At 30.6% G+C, this 23,199-nt stretch overlaps 1 protein-coding gene across 11 annotated transcripts in view; it reads right to left on the bottom strand.

The window, feature by feature from the left end:
- LOC121126800 (glutaminase kidney isoform, mitochondrial) overlaps window positions 1-23,199 on the bottom strand; it is a 97,380-nt gene that overhangs the window by 56,437 nt on the left and 17,744 nt on the right. For 9 of the 11 annotated variants that reach the window (XM_040722141.2, XM_071892085.1, XM_071892087.1 and 6 more), the window contains 2 exons: window positions 20,714-20,882; window positions 5,349-5,621 (listed from right to left, as the gene is read on the bottom strand). In XM_040722141.2, coding sequence (XP_040578075.1) covers window positions 5,349-5,621; window positions 20,714-20,882 — 442 coding nt within the window. The remainder of the gene's footprint in view (window positions 1-5,348; window positions 5,622-20,713; window positions 20,883-23,199) is intronic. The other 2 variants (XM_071892091.1, XM_071892088.1) reach the window with 1 other exon arrangement.

Consider the following 23,199-nt stretch of genomic DNA (forward strand, 5'->3'; position numbering starts at 1 on the left):
GGGTAAGTTATATTATTGAAGGAAAATAATTCCCTACGCTTTCCCTACGTAAGGATACTTTATCTTTACTTTTTCTTTATTAAATATGAATGTGAATCCCCAATGACTTCCAATATCGTAGATCATCACTTCAAAAATACATCAGTCGCTCAAGGTTTTATATGGAATCCTCTTATACTTTTGAATTTTTATATAGAGCAAGAATAATCAAATAATAGATCAGTTAAGGAACCCAGGGAGTTCTCTTCCTCTATTCAAAGCTATTTAATTGAAAAACCTAAATATTTTAATCATAAAGTCACCTCTATCTTGTATTCGACTCTTTTGAAGGATCCCTGATGTGTCCTTAATATACATAACAAACAAATTACTCATCTCTAAAACAATGAGAAGTGGTATCAATTTCATTTAGATGGCGAAGTGTTTAATGTAAATATAAGTAATATTAGAGGGAAGAGTTTGAATTAAGTTACACGGTAGTTCTTGTTTATCCCTGATGTTGATGTATTTTTTTTTCAGTAAATTAGAATATCTGCATCAACTCATTGTTCTAATGAATTCTTTACTTTTCAATTGTATATATTCTAGACACTCGCCTCATACCTTAAATTTGATGTAAAGGGTTCGGAGAAATATATCATGGTTCAATCTTTGGATATCATCCGTCACTCCATAGCTATTTCCAATATAAGAACTATCTCCTACTTCTGCTATTTTTAATAATAATAATTAAAGTTATTATATGACAACTATCTCTTATTTTGGAAAAACTACTCTAACATTCTACTCCCAGGACATCCATCCTCCGTCTTATTTACTCCTGAGACATTAATTATCAAGGTTGACCTTAACAATTAACTCCCCCTCCCTCTGTATCCCTTTTGATTCGTTCTTTCTGATTAATTAAAGTAGTTGTTTACAATAAAAGGATCTATAATTCTTAATCTTGAAATTTAAATAATTCAGACAGCGTACTTATAATATTCATCCTACGTAAATTACTAAGGTAAATACTCTAGATTCTTTTATTTTTTCTATCTCTTCTAAACTAAATTATAGATGTACTTTAAAATAATTATATCTTTAATTTTGAATTTGTTTATTTTGTTTTTGAAATTTCTTTATCTTGTTTTTGAAATTTCTTTATCTTGTTTTTGAAATTTCTTTATCATATTTATATGTTTATAAAAAATAAAATATATGTATATATATATTATATTGTTGAAATCAAATTAGCAAAATAGTTGATAAAGTAAACCTCTGAATTCGTTCAATAAATTTACTTTCAAATTTAGATTCGTGTTTTAAACATTATTACTTGATGATTTGTGGAAGTAGACCACAAGTTATAAAGAAATAATTTTATAAACTCATTATGAGGGCATAAATAAGGTATATTTATACAACTTTATAGAGAGTAGAGTAAGTTACTCCAAATAAAGCTACTATTAATTATGTTGTGTAGTTTAGTTTCGGAATGTTTTTCTTTTACTGGTTGATGTGATATTTTTTGAAGCCAATAGCTGTATTTTATCGGAAGTGACATTTTAGTCTCAAGAAAAATGATTTGGTTACATGACCAGAAACTACAAACACAATGGAAATTTCAGCAGAAGTAACTTCTTCATGCAACACTTCCTCTTCCAGGATATATATAATTTTTATTAGCATTGAAAATATATTTTCAGTAAGTTCTAGTGCTTTGTTTTCCATTATAATGCCTTAGGTAAGCATGAGGTTTACTTTGAAGTTCTTATGATACGAACAGATCTTTTTTAACATTGACAAAAAAAAAGAGTGGAATGAATTCGAGAGATTATTCTAACAGGTAGTAAAATTAAAATAGGGGTTCAGTTATATTTTTGAATGGATGTTACTTCGAAGCGTTTCATTTACAATTTGAGCAACAGTTATTGAAACCAATGACACAGTCTACACCGATAAACATGCGCTCTATTTGAATGATGGCTTCATTTTCACTTGATATTCTAGCAGATGTAGTGACATTAGAAGCGTGTCTTTGACGTTTCCGTACCTGAATGGAGATATATTTTGGAAAATTTACTATGTACGGCAACAGGCACCAAAAATCGTTTTTGAAGTTTGTTTCCCATCTCCTGTGGCTCTATCTTGTATTTTCAAACTCCTTTTATTTGTCAATACTCTCACAGACAAAATCACAATACTGAAAAAGGGGTGAATAATCAGAAGGTTCGTCTAAGAATAACTCTTAACCAACCAGGAACTTTTGGAATAATCGTCCTGGAGGAAAGAATGAAGTGATTTGGAGAGATTCGTGGAATCAGTTTTATAGCAACCAACCTCATTAATAACTGTATTTTTTTCTTTCTTTCTGAAAAAGAAGTTTTCTGTCTTCCATTCACTTATAAATTCCGTGGTATTTAACAATATAATTTAAATATTCTAACAAAAATATTATAGTTTCTGTTAATATACGTGCGGGCGTAATTTAAATATTTAAACAATTTATTTTCTACCTCATCAATAAACAAACACATTTATGTCGTAATGTATGCGTATACCTTTTTAGTGGGAGCCCTGACTCTGTGTTACATTGTTTCACGTAATCTACACACCCTCTTTTGTTTTATTACTGTTCTTTCATCTTACCCAGCAGTAGGTACAATACATTTAATTAAAAATTCTAACAAACCCGATTACATGATGGGCTCACCATGTATTTCTATTAACCTTGATCTCGTGGAAATTTAAAATTCAATGTGTTCAGATTTCAATGGACAACACGGTATTAGACTAGCTTATCCCAACTGCACTAAGGTGCATTATATTTACTACTTTAAAGTTTCATTGTTTTGGATAGGGTTTGCCTTGAAAATTGACCATTCCAAATCCTGATGTGGGTAAAGATAATAACATTAACTAAGGCAACAGTCAGTTTTAGTGTGAGTGGGTTTTTGGACATTTTTTTAATTTGTTTAAATTTTATTTTGAATCTTATTTTTCTAGAAAATATAATCTGGTCCCTTTTAGAAACTTTTTTTAGCAAACAAACTCTAAGAAAATCAAGAGCTTACTGGAAGTGCCACGTCCACTGCGGTTGCATAGGTTTTGAAAATGTCAGTTTGAGATTAAATTGAGTCTAGAAAAAATATTGAGCTTATGTTATAAAATCATTGCTATCAGGAAATTAATATTATCTCACAATTCCATGGCTAGCTTGTGGATGGATATTGTTATATTCTGGAATGTTATTATTTTTATTTCTTTAATTGGTTAGATGGAGTTGCATTGATTAAGTATAAGTATACATTATAATATCACCTTTACTCCATCTAACCTAAGAATCTTGTGTGAAATCCATATACATATCTTTTTATGTAAGAGTGCCATGTGTGCAAACTTACGTACTTTAAGTTCAAGAGAATAATTTTTACCGATTTCTATTTTCATGAACTACGTCTATTCCACGTTATTTAAAAATTATATTATGGGTAGCTATTTAATTTTAGGATGAATTTTGTTCGAAGCTGGGCCATTTAATTTCCTGGAATTGGAGCACATTGTCACCAGTTCTTATTTAGATTTTACTTGCTCCACTGCATTTACCGACAATGTATCAAAGATTTCAATTATTCTTGTGCATAGATTTATGAACGTAGATGTAAATCAGGTGATTTTTTAGCCGCTTCGTTTCCTTAGAATTGGTAATCTGAAAAATAATTTTTTCATTCCTTAGCAGTTGTCATTTATTTAATTCCTGAATAGTGAGCATCCTTTTCTAAATAGATTCAATTGTTTCCAAACCTAATTGAACAGTCGTGTGTCTTAATAAAAGACGGAGCTTAACCCTGATGATGTTTAAGTCATTGTTGGACTCCGATTAGAATTGGGGATATACATTGGAGTAATTCTAGCAAATGTCCTTTTTTAATTCCCTTTCTCCTTCCTCTCCTTGTCACATCTGATTGTATCGGATCTATGGAAACGTCATTGACATTATTCTTTATCCCCTTTGGAACATTCTTCAAATTGTCATGATTACCATGTAGATTTTCGGTTTCTTTTTTTTAAAATAACCTATGCATACAGTGTTTTCATCACTAATTATGAAGTTGATTCTCCTAGTACTCTTCAGTTTTCGTTGGTCTTTCAACAGAGGATTTTAAAGTTACTGATTACTTTCTTTGTCTTTGACAGTGTTTCTCCATTCTCATTTCATTCTTATTAAGTTTAACTTGAATATCATCTTAGTTTTCACTAATTTGGTTAGATTTTAAAGGATGTAAGTTAAAATTCGTTTTACAATTTATCTTAGACATCCTAACAACTAAAAAAACAGAATATTAAGAAGAAATAAAGTGGGTTCACTGAATTCCTTAAGCACAATTTTGCATGCGTTTCTTCTTCCTTTTTATTATTATCCTTATGTAGTTACTTTTTTATTTTCGAAAATAGTTTGTGAAGTGCAGCAATAATAATATAAAGGGAGAAATTATGCGTGCTTAATGAGTGCGTATGAGCTTCATTGAACCCACCTTTAGAAGGATTTTAAAAATCCTGCACATAAAGTATGTTTTACTTACTTTGTTTAATATAAAATGACTAATTTAATCATTGTAAGGTATTAAAAAGAAGTATAATATGTAAAAGTGAAACATGTTACATATATTCAAGCACAAGCAGAGGGAACCATTAATGGGCAACGTAACTATGAGTCAGTCATTTAATAAGTTAATGATAATTCATATCTGAAATGAATAACTTGTATTTCATTAGTGTTTCATGTAATGCATCCATCGACAATTATTTTATTGACCATTGCCCAATTACACCAGCTAAGTAAGTAATGAAACAAAAGTAAATAATATTTATTCTACACCTTATTTTTAAAAAATTTTAATTTTTTGAAAAAGTAGAGAACTATGTCCCCCCACCCCTCGTTACACAGTGTTTTTTTTATGCTTGTAAGATAGCTTAAAATGTAAACTACATTCTATCAACTAAATTTTATTGTTAATATTTATCTATAAGATACTTCCAAGTTATATGATTTTAATGTTAAATGCTTAATTTTCCCAATTAATATCCACAGCAACAGTGTTTATAATTCAATGACTGTATAAAAAGTGAATGGATTACTGAACTACCAAACTAATGAAAAATTATCTATCGCATGTCTTTATTTTATCATAATATTTTATCTGTGAACTTAACTATTTATTGCCGCTCTAAAAAATCTAGAATGTATAATATTATGATGTGCAAGGGATATTCATTTTCTAATTTAAAAACTGCTTTTGAAGAGGCAAGAAAAAAACACTGGTATTATTATAATAAAATTTAAAATTTGATAAAAGAAATTATACCGAATAAAAGTTTCTTTATCCAGTTGAAGTCCTTCAATAGATGTTCCACATTCTTCATTACTTCTTTTAATATGATCAAGTTCTTTCATGAGCGACTGCAATCTTGGATCATTCCTTCGAAGCCCAGTTTCTTCGAGTGCAGCCAAAAATTTCCCAACATTAACAATTTCTTCAGTTCCATTATTTATCTCTATTTTATGCATATCAAATAGCATAATCGATTCTTGATAATTGATTACTTCCTCAGGAATTAAGGATTCATTTTCTGTCAAACTGTAATCGGAAAAATAGTAATAAAATATAATTATTAATAATCAATTTTATTATTGAACAGACAATAGATATTATGAACAACGAAAAATTTATCCAGGCAAATTCAATAAATTTAAATGGGAAATAAAACAATCACATACATACATAGTAGGACTGGTACGGTACGATTTTGTACTGCCGTTCGGTTAGGTTTGACCCTTACGGTTCGGTACGTTTTTACTCTCGGTACGGTACGTATATACATAATCACAAATTAAATATTTTGATTTTTTTAAATTTAGGTTATTTTGTTTAACATTCTATTTTGGTTTATATATTATACATAACATGCTTATATAAATAAACCTGAGCAATTACGTTGCTTATTATTTTTTACAAAATCGAACATATACTTTTAATAATAAATATCTAATGTACCTTAAATATTGATATGATACCTATAAATGTGAGTCAAAAGAAATGGAAAAAGAGACAATGACTTACAAAATGATAAAATACATCCTAGACGAAAATCCAATGTAATATTAGAGGGATAGTTTGGATAGTTTAGATAAATTTCCCAATTATTTTAAGTTAACTTCGCGATACCTTGCAACCAGTTCTAAGGTGTTACGCCCCACGCACTTTAGCCCTTGTAAGTTTTACCCTGCGTAAGTTACGGCCTCATACATATATAGCATAAGTGTATCTTCCATATATAATTTAAGGTTTAAAATGAGCTCTTCAAGTAATTTCTTATGTATTTTTGCATTCATTAGTGTAAAATGAGCATATTTAATTCAATTTTAATATATTTTAAATAGAAAATATCAAATATGAAGTTTACGCCTTTTTATAATGAGTTCCAACCGATTTCTTTATTAACTGTTGTACTTCTGATGAGAGAAAAGAGGAGTAAACTATATAAAGAAATAAAAAATCATTGGTGAATTCTTATCATATCGCCAAGAAGCTCAATGATGGGGGCCTTTCGGGAAGGAACCCTCCCAATAAGGAGCACAACAGATCTGGCAACAGGAAACGCATCATAAACTTCTTAGTAATGCAACATATCACCATCAGTGAACAGCTCAATGACTCGGACTGGTCCACAGGCCTCTACAATAGATCCGATTGAACCATTTCTACGTGTTAAAGCTGAAGCAGGGCTTCTTGAGGCTCTTAAGAAGCACTAGTATAGTAAGTCCTTGGGCCTCCTCTTGTCGCTTAAGTAGCCCACACCAATTTTAGGACAATAAGATCTCCTTGGAAGTCAAGGTGTTACATGGACGATAGGTGGCTTGTAGAGGATCCCGAGGAAGTGCTTCTCATAGACAAAAATAAGTAACTGGCATCTGTGCATATGTTCTTCCCTGTTCGTCTTCCTCCAGGAGGGGGCACAATTAATGCTTGGATTGTAGATCCTCTCAACTCTTAGATCTGCGGCTTGAATAAGAGGTCCTTGAGACAACGCAACCAATCTTCCTCTCTTCTATCTTCACCTATTTAGGAAAACCAATTTTGTTTAAAAAGTTGTTTCAGAGCTAATTCATTTTCATAAAATGCGTCATGTAGGATTTTAATCCAAACACTCCTTTTCATTCCATTGTTAGGCATTGAAATGTAATTGCATCGTTTACATTCCACTAATAAAAGAAAAATTTATTGATTTTTTTGTCGTATGTTATAGATTTTTATTAACTTTTTTCTACTCGAATGCAGTTTTATTTATTTATAAATAATTTATTTTTTAATTGCTTTTTTTTATTGGTTTGTAGAATCCAATTATATAATTGTTAATAGAACTCACATTGTGATCTCGGAAGAAAAAAAAAATACTAGATGACTAAAGCAGAGGTGTGGTGTGGGATTCAAATATTTTTGATCCAAGATGTTTAACTCCACCTGGTCAGAGTCACTAAATTATCAATAGCCAGAGACACAGAGCATAAAATTGTTGCTTTAAGAGTCTTAATGAATAAGCTGAATACTTCCGTTAAAACCGTAATAAGACTTTTTTTCATTTTCATTTCTGCACAATTGCCAAAGTAGAACGTGAGGAGTGTAGGTTTTATATTTTCATACATAAACTATTATTAAAAATTTTAAATTTTCCTCATCATCTTCAGATGAATTTTTGGAGCGTTTTGAATTGTTTGTTGTATATAATATATATTTGTATTTATAAGTCCTCTGCATTTGTATTTTCTTGTGTTCAGATTAATTTTCCTATTTATTATTGTAAATATTTTATAGAATATATATATAGATATATTGTTTATTTTATTATTTATGTCGAATGATTTTATAATATGGTGAAAGAGATGGGGTGCATAGTCTAGGTAATAGCAATAACTATCCTAATGGAGATAGGTATCCTGAAAGGGGGCTTCCATGATAGCACCCTCTTTCGATCTGGCTCTGATAGTTCATTTTCAAAGGTTATGCAAAAAAAAACACTATATAAAATATTTAATTTATATTATATTTTAACGAGGTATTATTCATCCCAGTACAAAATCTTAGTCTCAGTTGTGAAAGAATAAATAACTATGGTTAATATCGTAGAAACCGTTGCATTCATATCCTTTACAGGTTTATTGAGTTTTTTCCAATCATACTCAAAAACATATTTCTTACATTATTCAATGGGTGCTGGAGATTTAAGGCTAAGGTGGAACTTGATCTGAATCTGTCTTGAGATATGATCAATAAAAAAGCTGAAAAAAATGTACCTTGATTTAGATGTAAAATATTAGAAATGGAATATTATATATTTTTTTACAAGAGATAAGTCAAAGGGATTCGGATGATGATCATTGCAAGTCTCATACTATTTAACTTAAACATTTTAAGCCAAAAAGTTATTAACAAACGATGAATCATTTCAAATACTCACTGTATATATTAAAGAGTTTAACAACTTCTAGAATAAAATATAAGAATATGTAAAATTGAAGTCCTCCCTATATCCACACTTACTATGTTCATTCAAATTTATTTGTTTGTGTTTCTTCTTCCTCTTTTCCCTCAGCTAAAATACACCGTTAAAAAAACAGTTCAAATTCATTATAATAAGAAATTTCATATGAATTACTACAAAATGCCATAATTTCATAATCAATTACAAATGACTTCAAGTAAACTCTATGTATAAGATACATTTATGGTATAATATATGTATCAGGGCTTCACTTTTGCTAGGCAAAACTACCCAGGCCAAAACTTCTCAGGGATAAACTGCATAGGGGTAACTTCCGGTCACCCTCCCAACTAAAGGTACATCTGTATCAAGCGAAACAAATTTTTCGACAGCTGGTGACATTATGACTTCAAATCGTTCTTGTTTCTCATCGGAATATGAGGATGCTCAGAATTTTAGGAAAGCGATCAAATTCCTCAAATTTTCTATTATTTATATAAATTTTTATTACTTTTTTCGCTTCTGCATCTTGCAAGATAACATCAAAAAAAAAAAAAAAAAAAAAAAAAAAAAAAAAAAGAGTGAAAGAATCACTTTAAAGATTGTAAAAAAGGACAGTTGAAGTTAGGTCTCAAGATAAGTTAAAATCTTTTTTCAATGCTGTATCTGTGACTCTGCTGTTGACAAATTTACCTCTCATATCGCTGGCCACTCTAATAAGACTCATACATCAGTTCCCTAACGGACACCGCCAGTTCCTTTGTGTGTGAAGATTAAGTTGGAAGTTAAATCTTTCGTTTTTTTTAAATAATGTTCCCAAAAGATATACGATTTTCATATATTTTTATGTAATAAATTGACATAAGATCTCTCGCAAGCATGAGCTCCAAAGCTTGAGAACCCGGTGTTCAAACTCAAACTAATTATCAGACTTAAATGGATGATAGTGCACGAAATCTTGTAATAACATGTACCCTAAGACAGTAATTCCCAAACTTTTTGTATCCAAGGCTTACCAAAAGACAAATAAAAAGTTCTTACAAACCTATTTTAATTAAACCAATGATTTGGATTACTATAAGCTCCTGAAAATAATGTATGGATGTCACAAATCGTACACACACTTGTACTTCCCTCAAGACACACTGTTTGGGACCTTTTACCCACTAGCACTTAATACTACCTATTTGCATATCGTAATGTGAATTCAATCAATTTTATTATTGTTATTCAAAGATTTCTGAACATTTGGGAGAATTGCCGTTAGACCTAAACAAACACAAATGTTACCTTCTGATTCATATACTAAGTTAAGAGAGTATTTTCTAGAGGTGTCAATTATTTACGGATAGGTGACATGCTTTAAAAGATGAAAACTTTAAAGAAAAAAACTATTGTCAATGAATCCAATATTTAATAATTAAATCATTGACTTAATCAATTTATGGATTTCTATATATTTTAAATATAATTTTTGACCTTTAAGTTTTATTTATTCTTGTACCTTACTTCTCTTCATTTTTTGGAATAAATAAAATTTATAAATTTAAGGAAATTAATTGCAATCATAATGAGTTGTCAAATTCAAATACTTATATTTGAGCGAAAAATGAGCGCCAATCATTTTTGATTGAGTGGGAGTGCTCTCATTGTCTTAAAAAAGGAGCAAAAGCGTGCTCAAAAAATTAGTACCTGAGCACAGGATGTCTTGACTGATCTAATGCTCAGGTAATAGTGTAATTTCAAATATTTTATTTCGCAAAGAGTCTTTGATGCCCAATCGACTTTGGAGTTTCCAAATATTCAATATTTCTTTTTTTCCACATCTGTATTGTAATCAATCTATTGGAGTACGTCTAAGGATATGATCAACTCAGTCAATTTTCAGCTCTTAATTATATCTAATACATTTTTTTTATGTTTTTTTAGGTCAGATAAAGAGCTACATATCATCTCATTTATCTATCCAATACCCTTGAGTCTCTACTCTCCCATCGAAACAACGTTTACAAGAACCATAGCATCTTTAACTACAGATAAACCGATAAACACATTTTATGCTACTCTTTTATTTGAGGTTATTTGAGTTTTTTTATGATTGATTAGTAAACTTGATTCTCTCTCTTATTCAAACAGGAGTCTTTTGAGAAGAATTTGTTCCTTATCAATATTATTTCCACTATGTATCAATGAGCTGTCGCCTATGGAAAAAAAAGTTGTGATCCTCTCATTTTTTTATTTGGACTCCTTGTAGAAGTCGATCGAAAAAGGAGTTGGCTTATTGGATCCTCTTGACGAGTACTCATTTGTAAACTTATGACAGGATCCCCTTCAATATCACTCACTGACTCATCATTTGATAGGACATTTCGAATGGCGTCTTTCAACACTATCAAAAATCCCATTATTTTCATTTCTCCCAAAAGGAAAGAGTGCTCTAAAGAAATGAAGGGCTTGATGAAATTCTCTTTTTTTAGTCTTCTATTGTAGATTGTATAGGCATTACTATATTCTTGGCTTTTCTTTCCCTCTTCATCCAAAATGTGTATTGGCAAGATTATTTTCGGGTATTTGTTCCACTCTCTAGAAATACAATGTTAATTTTATTTTCAGTTTGTAATGGAGTCACTGTTCTCCAGTTTTCAATTTTATTTAGGAATTGGGCTATTATACAAATAATTGTACCTCTTTCATGGCCATTTCGGTAAAAATATTAGTTAAATTGTTCATTCAATGATTTTGTAAGTTCTGGCATGATAATGCCGTAATATATGAAAGCCCTGTAGCTTTGTCACATTCCAACCGTTTTGTTTATGTAAAATATAACTTTTTCTCTCTTAAAAATCCTTGTCAGAGTTTTTCCCTCCTCTCTTAACTTCCTATAACCACGAGAATTTTCTGATAAAAGAAATTATCTATAAAAATCTTTATTTAACTTTTTGAAATGATGAGCTATCCTCTCTGGGGAGATTATAGTTTGCCCGTTTATTAAGATATCATTCAGTCTTCTTTTTTTTCGTGGTGTTTCTTGTGATATTTAGAAAGATATAAATTGTTCAAATTGATTTGCTGATTAAGGATTCTTACTCTCACTTTGGTTCCTTAAATTTTGTCTTGTTTTAGAAAATCTAGTTTACGTTGAAGTCTGGTGTATTCAGGTAGTCGCAAAGTGATTTGATATGATTTTCCTTTCTTGATCTTTCCTGACCATCTTGTCGGCCCACAAACTAATGTATTTTTGTCATTTCTGTAGAAGCGATTTATTGATTCTCTTATTAACCACCTTGTGTTGATATTATCATCTATATTTGATACTCCTAACCTTAGGTATTCATTCACGTCCTTTTGTTTCATATTTTGATTATTTGATTCTCCACTTATTATTTTTTCTTGAAAGAAGAAAGGATCCGAAACTCCATTAAATATTAATCTATCGAGCTTTATGTCACACAATGGTATATAATTAGATACATATGTTTGGTCAATTCTGTTTTTTCCTGTATAACTTTTATTTTATGGATAAATGTAAGGTCAAAGTGTTGATTTAACTCTGCCATTTAAATGCTTTTAAGTAACTTATAAGCTTCTCCTTCTTCTTGTTAGGGAATACCCTATTTGCATTCATGTGCATTATGAGTATTATGAATTATATTTATTAATAATTTTTACTTAACCAACTCTTCCTCTCTGTTCTTCATTTTTTTCGTTGTTCATGTTTCTTTACTCCCTAATCGATTTGAGACTCATAATTAATTTCTGGAACACTTTCATCATTATATTTTTTCCTCCATCTAGTATATTCTCACAAACTGAAGATCATATCTTATTTTATTGATTTTTTTTCAGTTGACTCGGAGGGTGTGATATTCTCTCAAATCAGTTTCTACGTCCCTACAGATGTTTCGTAAGTCTAAGTCATATATTTCAAAAATGTTACAGTGTATGTGTGTTTATTTATTTCTCAACTCAAACAAAAACTCATATATTCACATTCCTATTTATATCCCGTATGAGCTATTACTAAAGCTGTTTATCTAAAGAATTTACTTGTGTGTAAGAATTTTAATCGTTAGCCATATAAAAAGTTTTTTTTTGTATTTTTCAAAAATATTATCATCATTATTTTCCCTCACATTAATAAAATAATAATGAAACCCCATCTTAAATCTGCAGTATAGAGGGTATTTTCGGTTTATATGTAATTACCATATTTTATATCCATCAAAAGGAGAAAAGGAGATTATAAAAATATAAACTTTTTCTACATTATCAAAAAACCTTTCCTCTTAAAATGAAACCTCAAAAATTCCACTGAAGAAGACAAAAAAGAAAAATAAATACACAGGGGAAAAAATGACAAATTTGTATTGACCAAAATTAGTTTTCTAGCCCAAATTATTCTATGTTTACTTCTAGAATAATGATAAGGTAATTTTCGGTTGTAATCAATATTTTTAAATGCTTCCTTTATTTTATCATCTCAGGTACGATCTCCATAGTTAAAAAAAAAAACACGTCTACGCTGTAAGCAAGTCTGAAACGTTGGAGAGGAAGAAGGGTTCTGTCAAAAAGGCCAAACTGGGCCCAGAGGAGTTAAATAAAACAGCCAAGGCAAGCTCCCTCAAGTCTATGAGGCTCCATGTAAGGGATCACGGAGTTTCACACCAGACTGCCCTGAGAGCTATAAAAAAAGTTGTTAGAAAGATAATTGTGAGGATGGGGAGGCCACTTTTGACACCATCAAAGAAAGAGCTCATCTCCTCCGTTGCAAGACGCTGAGTTTTCAATGATTCTTTTGAATTCTTTTTTGACACTTTGCTGCCTTACTGCCCTGATGCTAACCCCCTTGACGACACCTTTTGTGTGCATGTCAAAGAGAAGGCCTGCAGTGCCCGTCATCCAAACAACTAGTCCCTCAAAGCCACTTTCAGTCAGCACTAAGACGCCATGAAAGATGACTACATCTGCAGTAGGTGCCACGCCTTCCGCCACCACACAAAATCCATCATTACTGCTAAGAGCAGCTAAATTAATGATTAATAAACTCAGACACACACATACATATATATATACCATTAATTTTGTTGAAACTCTATTGTTAATTAATAAATTGTATCTTATTTAAGTTTAAAATTCTCAGGGTTTTCAGATTTTAATGGACCATTTGGTAAATATAAGATGAATTGCAAAGGTTTCAGAAGTTTAAAAGTTTAGTAGAAATAGCTCCAATATATAAAAAAGTTGGAAGTCAATCGAAAAAAAAAATGTTACAATGTATAATAGAAAACACAACAACAATAGCGAAAGATAATACTATAACCAAAAAAAAAAAAAAAGCTCAAGGAAAGGTATTAATCGGACTCTTAATCCATACTAAGATAAATAAAACTTAAAGATATTTAAAAAAGTTTAAAATATCAATAATTTACATATATGAAATTTTCATGGTCGTTCGTTCTCGGAACTCTACTAATTGTTCTGTTCAGATAAATAACACATACAATTATTGTAAAATAGACTCTGCAATTAAAAGGCTCAAGTCTTGGGAGGCATAGCAAAAACCAGTTTTTTCATCTGACAGGTTCCACAAATCCACATTTTTAAAAGAAATGGAAGGAAGATTCAACTTATTCTTTAGAAAATGAGTAAAATCTTACTTTTTTTAATCTCTTTTGGACTTGTAGGTGAAGACTCTGAATGTGACAAATCCCACGTTCTTGATACTTTAATTTTCCGACCCTGCCTATCAAACCATACTGGAGGGTTTTATAGCTTCTTTTTCTAAAGCTATCTTCTAATAAGCTGAACGACAAGGTCCTCCAGTGTAATATAGAAGGGATTGCGTGGGTCCTTACTAGTTTTTTTAATACTCCTCATCTGTAATGTCGCTACCCTCTTTTGGAGGGGGGCGGCTCAGGTTCTCCAAAAAGTTTTAAAATATATTTACATATTAAAAACAAACCTGTCAAATACACAATTGTATGTTTCTTGAAATCTCAGATATTTTTCTATGCCAAAGAAACCCCTTTTGATAGGCTCTATTTTAATTTTAATTATTGGTTCCCTTTGTTTTGCAATAATACCTCAAAAAATTCGATATGATTCCTTTACGATTGTTACTGGTCGACGATATCTTATATGAACTGCATCTCCTTTTTAGGGATTAAAACAATTCTTCCCCTTGTTCATGGAGCCCATCATTAATTGAAGGTACAAACCTCGGTAAAACCATGCTCTATCGCACTTTGGAAGTGTCAAACTAAAAAAAACTCGTACAACCAGTACGAGTTGAACTTTGTGAGGCACATATTTGTGCAAAACTCTTCTACCCTATTTGACCATTTCTTATTATAGGGTGTAATTCTTAGAAGGTGTATTATTTTAATAAGGACAAGAGAGTTCAAAACATGTATCCTTCTAGGTAAGTTCCTCCCAACAAGATTTGTATATCTAGCAGAAGTTTTCTAAATTTTGTATTTGATTTTTTCACCTTTTCTGTCAAGCAAACCACCGTGCTAGATGTTTTAGCTCCAAGGATTTTTATTTTTAGATAATATATGTATCAGAGTTGAGCAAGTTAATGCAACTTAACTTAAATAAGTTAATTAACTTTTAACTTAATTAGTTAATTAATAAAACAGCATTATTTTAACTTTTACAAAATTAGTTGATTTTTTTATGCAAATTAAGTTTTAACTTAATTAATTACTTTTTTAAACTTAACCTTTAACATAACTTGATTAAGTAAATTAGTTAAACACTGTGTCGACACTATCTATTTTACTAAACTTTGAAACTGCCTAATTCCACACCAAATCGTTTTTATATTCTCCCTGATATTATTATAATTTTACACATAGTTTAAAATTACATAAAAACTCAAAAATCAAAAAATTAGCTTTCTTTAACCTCCATTTCATTAGTTAATTCCTCCTGCATTGCTTTTTGCTTCGAAACAACAGTTGTTGGGAGTTTGAATCTGTATTTTTTGTCGATCATTCAATTAGAAGTAGAGAAAATCCCAGCCATAGAGACCGACAGAATAATTTTTATTATTAAACAATAATTAACTTTAACTTAACTAGTTAATTTTCATAGAAATCAACATTAACTCTAACTCAACTACATATTAAAAAATAAAATTATAATTAACTCTAAGTTAAATAGTTAAAAAGATAACTTAAAATGCCCATCACAGATCTGTATTCCTAAAACGGGTAAGATATTTCGTATGTTGTTTAGAATTCTCAACATAGCAAAGTTAATCCCCAATCCAGAAAATTCGTCTAAAGTTTTAAGAGTCTATAGAGTACAATTCACAAATTTCTGAACTACTTTTAGTTTCCCAGAATAATAAACAGTCAAATCATCTAAAGTAGCTTCAATCTTATTCTCAAAACTTCCAGGATTGACTCTCTCTATCGAATCTGCTGAATCAATTTTAAATATTAGTTGGTCCATCGCTGAAAGGAATAGGTTCGGAGATAAGGGATCTCCTTAGATCCAACCTCGTGTAATTTCAAAACTGCTTACATCATTAGAGTACCACGTTATGTTCTCTTTTTTTCTACTATTGAATCCATAATTCTGTTATTCATATCCTCTATGCTCTATTCCTTCAACAACCCCTTTTTTGAGCATGGTAAATTATATGAGGAAGGACATTCCGAATTCTCTTGCTAAGAAAACCACTGTATATTTTATTAGAGGTGTTTGTCATTTTTAGAAATTAATGTAAGAGTTCCCAGTGTTTTAACAATTTTACATAGTAGTTTTGAGGATACAGCTATGATGATTTCCTGAACCCTAATATCCGTTAAGTGATCTTCTAATAGAGAGATATTCAGCTTCTATGATGTAATTTCTTTTCAATTGCAATCAAAATTCATCTCCAAGAATTATTTCCCATATTTATTTATGCTTGAGTCTGTATATCATACTCGATTTGAAACAAACACTGCAAATTCATTTTAGCCTTATGTCACAAAAAGATAGGAGATTTGCATCATATTCCATAAAATGTTATATAACAGCCTTACTTATTTTAATATCACAACAGCATTTACGTTTACAGTAATAATTTTCAACTGAACTCTCAAATTTTAAATACTAAAAAAACAGGGGGCAAACTCAATCAAATGTCGTCCTGAAATAAAGCAAAATTTATCGGTGAACATTTTGAACATTGGCGTATGGCAAAATGGGAGATTCTAGGAAACAAAGGTTTAGAGAAATAAACATGGGGGCATGATGCAATAAAATAATATATGAAGATACTAAAAAGTAAAAATACCTGGGTAATAACTAATGATATTAACAACAGACTATGATTGATATCATTTATAGGCTCAGCATTCTTTTTTAACTTTAATGGGAGTTTGTTTTTCGTTTTTAATTGTTCCGACAGATTAAAATTAATATTATGTCGTAGGTGTTATTCAATGAAAAAAACACCTTCAATAACATAAAACATTTTCCTTGCCCCCTTGTCTTCAAACCTCCTCAAAAAAATTATACTACATTAAATAAAAGTTTCCAAGGCTTTAGGAAGGCATCCTCCGTTAGATCGAATACCATACACTATGCTCAAAACACGTGTAATTAAAAAGTCAATTTTAAAATGAGGTGTATGTTGACTTGAGGTAGTGATCATCATCCAGTCCTGTATGGTCACATCCACCACGTATTTATCTATAACTTTTCCCTCTACGGTGGTACAGACTCCCAGGATCCTCGAGCAGTCGTAGATGAGGTACCGGCTCGTTTCTTTTACTTCCTTACAAAGATGTTACTCTATCCTTTTTTGGAAACGATTAATTCTTGAAGAGACTCGAAGTTGCCATCCTAAAACGAAACGATTTTTATTTTGCGTTTTAAAAAAGGGTTCCACATGACGATCTGTGGGTAATGATCAATAGGAATTTATTTGAAGAAAACCTCATATCACAGATAAATCTCTTAGATATGAATAATAAAAAAACACTATTGAAAGGATCCAAGATGGCTCCCTACTTCTTTATCTCATCACTAATCCTTTTGTTCTCATATCCACAAGAATGATTATTCTTTTTGCATAGATGATTAGATTTCTATCCACATATTTTATTTTGGGACTTGTGGGTTCTGAAGATCCTTTTAAACTTTTGAAGTGACTATCACCTTTCCACATAATAAATTCATCTTCAACATGACCAAAAATAACTCCTATATCCAAGTCTTTATTCAGATCAATAACTAATATATTTTTATAACCGGGGCAAATACGAACTCTTTCACTTATACTCCAATCTGACTTTAGCTGGTCAAATATGGTGATTTCCACGTCAATATCTGACTCCTAAATAAAAACCCTTTTACTTTCTTTAAATAAAAATGGCTTTGTTCCAGAATTGTTACTATATCAATTTATACTAATAAGTCGAATCATCAAGATGAAAGTATTAATTGCACATTCTGTGGCAAGAAATTAGAAACGTCTGTACAGATTATCTAAGAATGTGATAAGATTTGTCCTTTAGTACGAATGTGTGAACAAAAAATGAAATAAAATCTACTAGTCTCGACCCTAAAAACTTATTGGGTAGTACCCACGAATCCGAATCTTCCTAGGACTCTTCAAGTGGAGGCCATCATCAGCAATGTGCATTAGATTATTTATTCATGCAGATGCAATAGAATATGATTGTCGTTTAGTCCCATTTTTCCATATTATTACCAATGTCAAATATGTTTAGGGATTAACAATGGTGTGACTTTTCTAATTTTCTTTAATATAGGCTCATATTTTTTTATCACTGACCCTAACAATTTGAAGAATGTCTTAGGGAAGAGTAGCTTAACTGTCATGATGTTTTATTATATTAGCTGTTAGCAACCCTAAGAGGGTTTGAAAGGAAGTAAACACAAATCCTACTATGTATATTGATAAGAATTACTTTGAAGTCGATCCTAAACTCTAGTCTAAGTAATACAAGGACTTTTTATCATAAATTCCCAAATCTAGGCTTTAAATCTAAGAATAGTTACGATGTTGATCCATTTTCTGACTCAGTTTTTATCAAGGTTGAATGACTTACTAAATGTTCAAATTTTAAGAAAAGGATCCAGTCATGGATCATTATTGTCCTAAATTACTAATCCTCTGAATAAAGGCATGGAAGAGATATGGATCCTTGATATTACAATATTAAACTACTATGGTTTCAATATGATGTAGGATGTCGTAGAACAATTTCATCGTCATCAAGAACCTCCCTGCAAAGAACAAGAAACAAAACAAAAAAAAAACACAAATTATAAAAATGTGTAATTGGGATGGATATTACTGAAGTTTAATTGAAAAATAAATATAAAGAATTTCTAATTTAAAAATGAAAAATTAATTAATGTTATTGCTTGTAGTGTTCTTTAATGTAAGTTAAAATAAAAGTTATTTTCGTTTGGATGAAATATAATGCGTATATACTCAAATTTAAATATTTTTCTTAGAAATAATTCTAACTTGTTATAAATAAAATATTATGCACGTAACAAGATCAAATAAAATTTAAATTATATTTGATTATACATAAATATTAATTTTATATGAACAAGTTGCAATTATCCTGTAATGAGCCACTCCAAATTATAGTCATTTAATTTTTTAACATTCATAGAGTTATATACTGGATAGGCCATTCTTTCTTGCTACGCCATCACAAAGTCAATAGAGTCCCAAAATAAAATAGTGTTGCCAAAATTTAAGAAAGAACTTGTAGGAAATGATAGGCTGTCCTTATTTAATACATTTGGAACATGTTGAGAATGGTGACAATTGGACATTATAAATATTGAGCTCAATAGTCTTAACAATGCTTTTGGCCCCTGTTTCTGTGGCGAGAGGCTAAAGATCTTCATTATAGAAGATGCAGCTTATTTTATAAAAACAGTCAAAAACCTTAAGCAACATTTTCTAATGATGCTGCATGTCAATTGTCTCGCACATGTCCTGAACAGAATAGCAATGCTCAGTCCTAATTACTTTGAAAATACCAATAGTCTTATGTTTAAAACAAAACAAAAAATTCTTAATTCTGGTGCTCAAAAACAACGGGAAAAAAAACGAGCACTACCATTCAGTCTTAATCGTATTTATCAAAACACTGATGCAATCAATAAATCATAAGCGATAATGTTATCTATTCATGACATATAAGACCTTCGATATCGATAAATTTGTACGCAAAACTTCAATGTGTATTGATGAATGAGCCCGCAACTCATTTTCGTCGAGGTTATCATGAATAAAACTTAGATAGTAGAATCAATATAAGAAACCAAATATTAAAATATATTTTGAGTATTTGACTCATGGTTCTCATTAATTATTTTATATCTTTATTATAGATCCTCTTCATATTCCATATATAATTGTTCATTCCAAATATTAAATATAATTAACGAAAAGAGTAAAAATCTTTTAGATCCAATATATAGAAATATATTTGTATCCACCTTTTCAATGTTAAGATTATGTCAGAGTCCTCATGCGTCGGGTCCATGGAAAAATAAATAATGTCCCGATCTAAATATAGTCTTGTCTAAGGTAAGATATCCTTCTCCCCTAGTTCATCCTTTATCGTTAAAAAGACTACTTTATTTTGGGACTCCATAGAGTTTGTGATGGCGTAGAGAGAAAAAAAGATATAAAGAATATTGTTGAGAGCTTTGGTAAATAATAGGATATATTCAGCCAGGGAGCACTCTCTCTCTGATTCAGATAACAACTAGAAAAAGCCGACATCTATTTAATAATTGCATTTTTTTCATATATTGTAATGTATTAAGATCAATGAGAGATTTATTAAATATAACCACATATTTTTCTTAGTTTTATATTTTATGATTCTAAAGTAAAAACTATAAAAATTTAAAATGCTACACTAACAAAAGTATAAGGTTATCTTCAAAATACGCTGAAAAGTATATTAAAGGTATTTCAAATTCCCCACCATAGCAAATGCAATGTTTTATCCCTTTGAAAATAACTAATTGAAGTTTATATATTTCATTTTTAGTAAATGAAAGACAATTTCCTAGGACCACTAAATACATCTCATATTTACATTTATACAATAATCATTAGTACTTGCTTTCAGTAGGATTTTGTTAATCTCAAAATCTGTGTAATAATTCCAAATTATGATATTACCTGACCCACTCATCCATAACAGGATTGTAATGCAATTTGATAGTAAGCTTTGAGTTTTCATCGCAAGATTCCTGTTCCACAGAATAAATCGCTGGTCTTATAAAATTGGGAGATGGATAGGCAATCTCTGCACGTGAAACGGAAGAAATTGGTGTTGAACAACATGAACCTATTGATTAATTTTCAAAAATTATGAATTCACTTTATTTGTCATAAAATATTTTTCAATTTAAAGTTAAACTTCGATCTAACGGACCAGTGAGGGGTAGAGGATATCTGTTAATGCGGATAGTCCGTTATTGGGAGATCAGTTTTTTTAGAAGGGAGGGGGGTATGAAAAAAAAGGAAGAAAAGGTGGTGGACATATGTATAGAAACTAACACAGAATACATTTATAGGTATTAAAGATCAAAGATGAAAATTCTGAAAACATTAGGTAAGTTCAAAAAGCAAGTATTTTGAATAAAATATTGTTATATTGTTCGAGTGTTATGTCAACTGTTGATGTTTGAGTTCAAGTAAGAGTACTACTTCTTACTTTTTATAATACTTATTAATATTATAAATACTAAATATTCAAATATTAATGTTGAACCGGCTGTAAACTATAAAATAAGTAATGGTGATTTGGATAGATCGTAACCTCGAAGCCTTCGAATGTATGGATTCACATCTACCTATCCTTCCCTTTTCAGGAGTTCATATTTTTGCAATTTGGACAATATCCAATCCACAGAAGTTTTGATCCTCTCTTCGACAACAATTTAAAGGGATCTCGCCTCCTTGTGCCTCACTCGGTATATTCCAACTCCTTCATTGGAAGGATCTTTCATTGTGCCAATTCTACTTAATATCAAGGTTTAAAACCTTGTCTATCATTGTCTATTTGCTCAAAGATATATTATACATAAATTCCTCCAGATATTCTATAGAATCCTATTATGTATTCCTATAATAATAACTAAAGAGTTCCATAAAAGGAGAATAGGATGGAATGAAAGATCCAATAAGATACAGAGAGAGTTCTGATTCTCCTTTCATATCTTATTCATTGAAATTATTTATTCCATTTCTCTACCTTCACAAGTCGTGTGGCATGAATACCCTCCAAATGGCAAAATATTAGCTCCTAGGAAAGGGAAGGATGGGTAGATGTGAATCAATATATCCGAATACTTTGTGGTTAAGATCCCTTAAAATCACCCTGAATAACTTAATACTTTATATGCAGTCCAACATTAATATTTGAAAATTAAGTAGTAATAACATTGACAGCTATTATAAAAAGTCAGCAGTAGTATGACGTATTCTTATTCAAACTCAAACATGTAAAGGCGTGCTTTTTGTGCTCGTGTTATTTTTTCTGGTATTTGTATCCTTGGTAATGATATGTAAATAATGTACCTACTGTATAATGAAGAAAAAATAAAGATCTAACATGTGTGGACGATAGATGAGCTTTTTTTTTCCTGATTGTATTGTGGGAATTAGAGTCTCAATTACTCTGAGTTAGAGTTTTCAAACTCAAAGCCAACAAAGTCGGAAGTACAGGATATGTGGTGGAAGGCTAATGTGAGGACTTGTGCTTAAAAAAATATCAAGTTTTAATTGCTTGCATAGCTGAAACTTTACTCTAATAACTTATTCCCTCAAAGTATATAAATCTTTGTGGAAGCACTGTATTACTGATTTATCAGACAGATCAATATAATTTATGATGACGTCAAGACACCCTCTCACATGGGAGGTTTATGTTTTTATCCGAAACACCTCCTTTTAGTCACTGCTACTATCACCTGACTGTGTTCACGTCAAAATAGCCTCTGTGAATTATTGTATCGATAACACCTAGAAGGCCGGATCAACATCATTGCCTTCCAACCAAAAACCTATTTCCACAGCACGCAGTAAACTTTGGTGATAGTCTTGAGGTTGAAAACCAAGGAAGTTTAGTTTAGGATCTTCATCCAACAATAATTTATTCCAGCTGTCTGATAATGTTGTTTTCTTGAAATCTTTCCAAGAGAGTTCACAATTTAATTGCGAACTTTAAATCATAATTTTTGACTTTGTTCAGTATGGTAAGGACACAGTGTTTCATATCACTTTATTTCATGACATTTTTCCCGTCATAACTTAAGTATTAAATAGGGTGTATGATTGACTTTTTCAATTTTGGTGTAAGTTCTTTTAGATTATGTAAGATAACAAAAACTGCGGGGGACACGGCTGAAATATGAGTCTAATACAGCTTCTACCAAGGTTTCTTAAAAGTGTCATTCAATTTTTATATAATTATAGAACATTTACTACTCTTTCCTCGCAAGCATCAGTCATCAAAGAGGAAATTATATTTCTTACATACCAGAGTCACCGTAATAAATAATTATCAAACAATAAACACTATTGTGCCTAAAAATATTGTCAATTTGAAAAGGCAATAGGGTCGTTCGATATTTTTGCAAAGCTATGCAGGGGTCTACTTC

This window comes from Lepeophtheirus salmonis, chromosome 12 (genome assembly GCF_016086655.4).
Source record: "Lepeophtheirus salmonis chromosome 12, UVic_Lsal_1.4, whole genome shotgun sequence".
NCBI classification, from domain to species: Eukaryota; Metazoa; Arthropoda; class Copepoda; order Siphonostomatoida; family Caligidae; genus Lepeophtheirus; species Lepeophtheirus salmonis.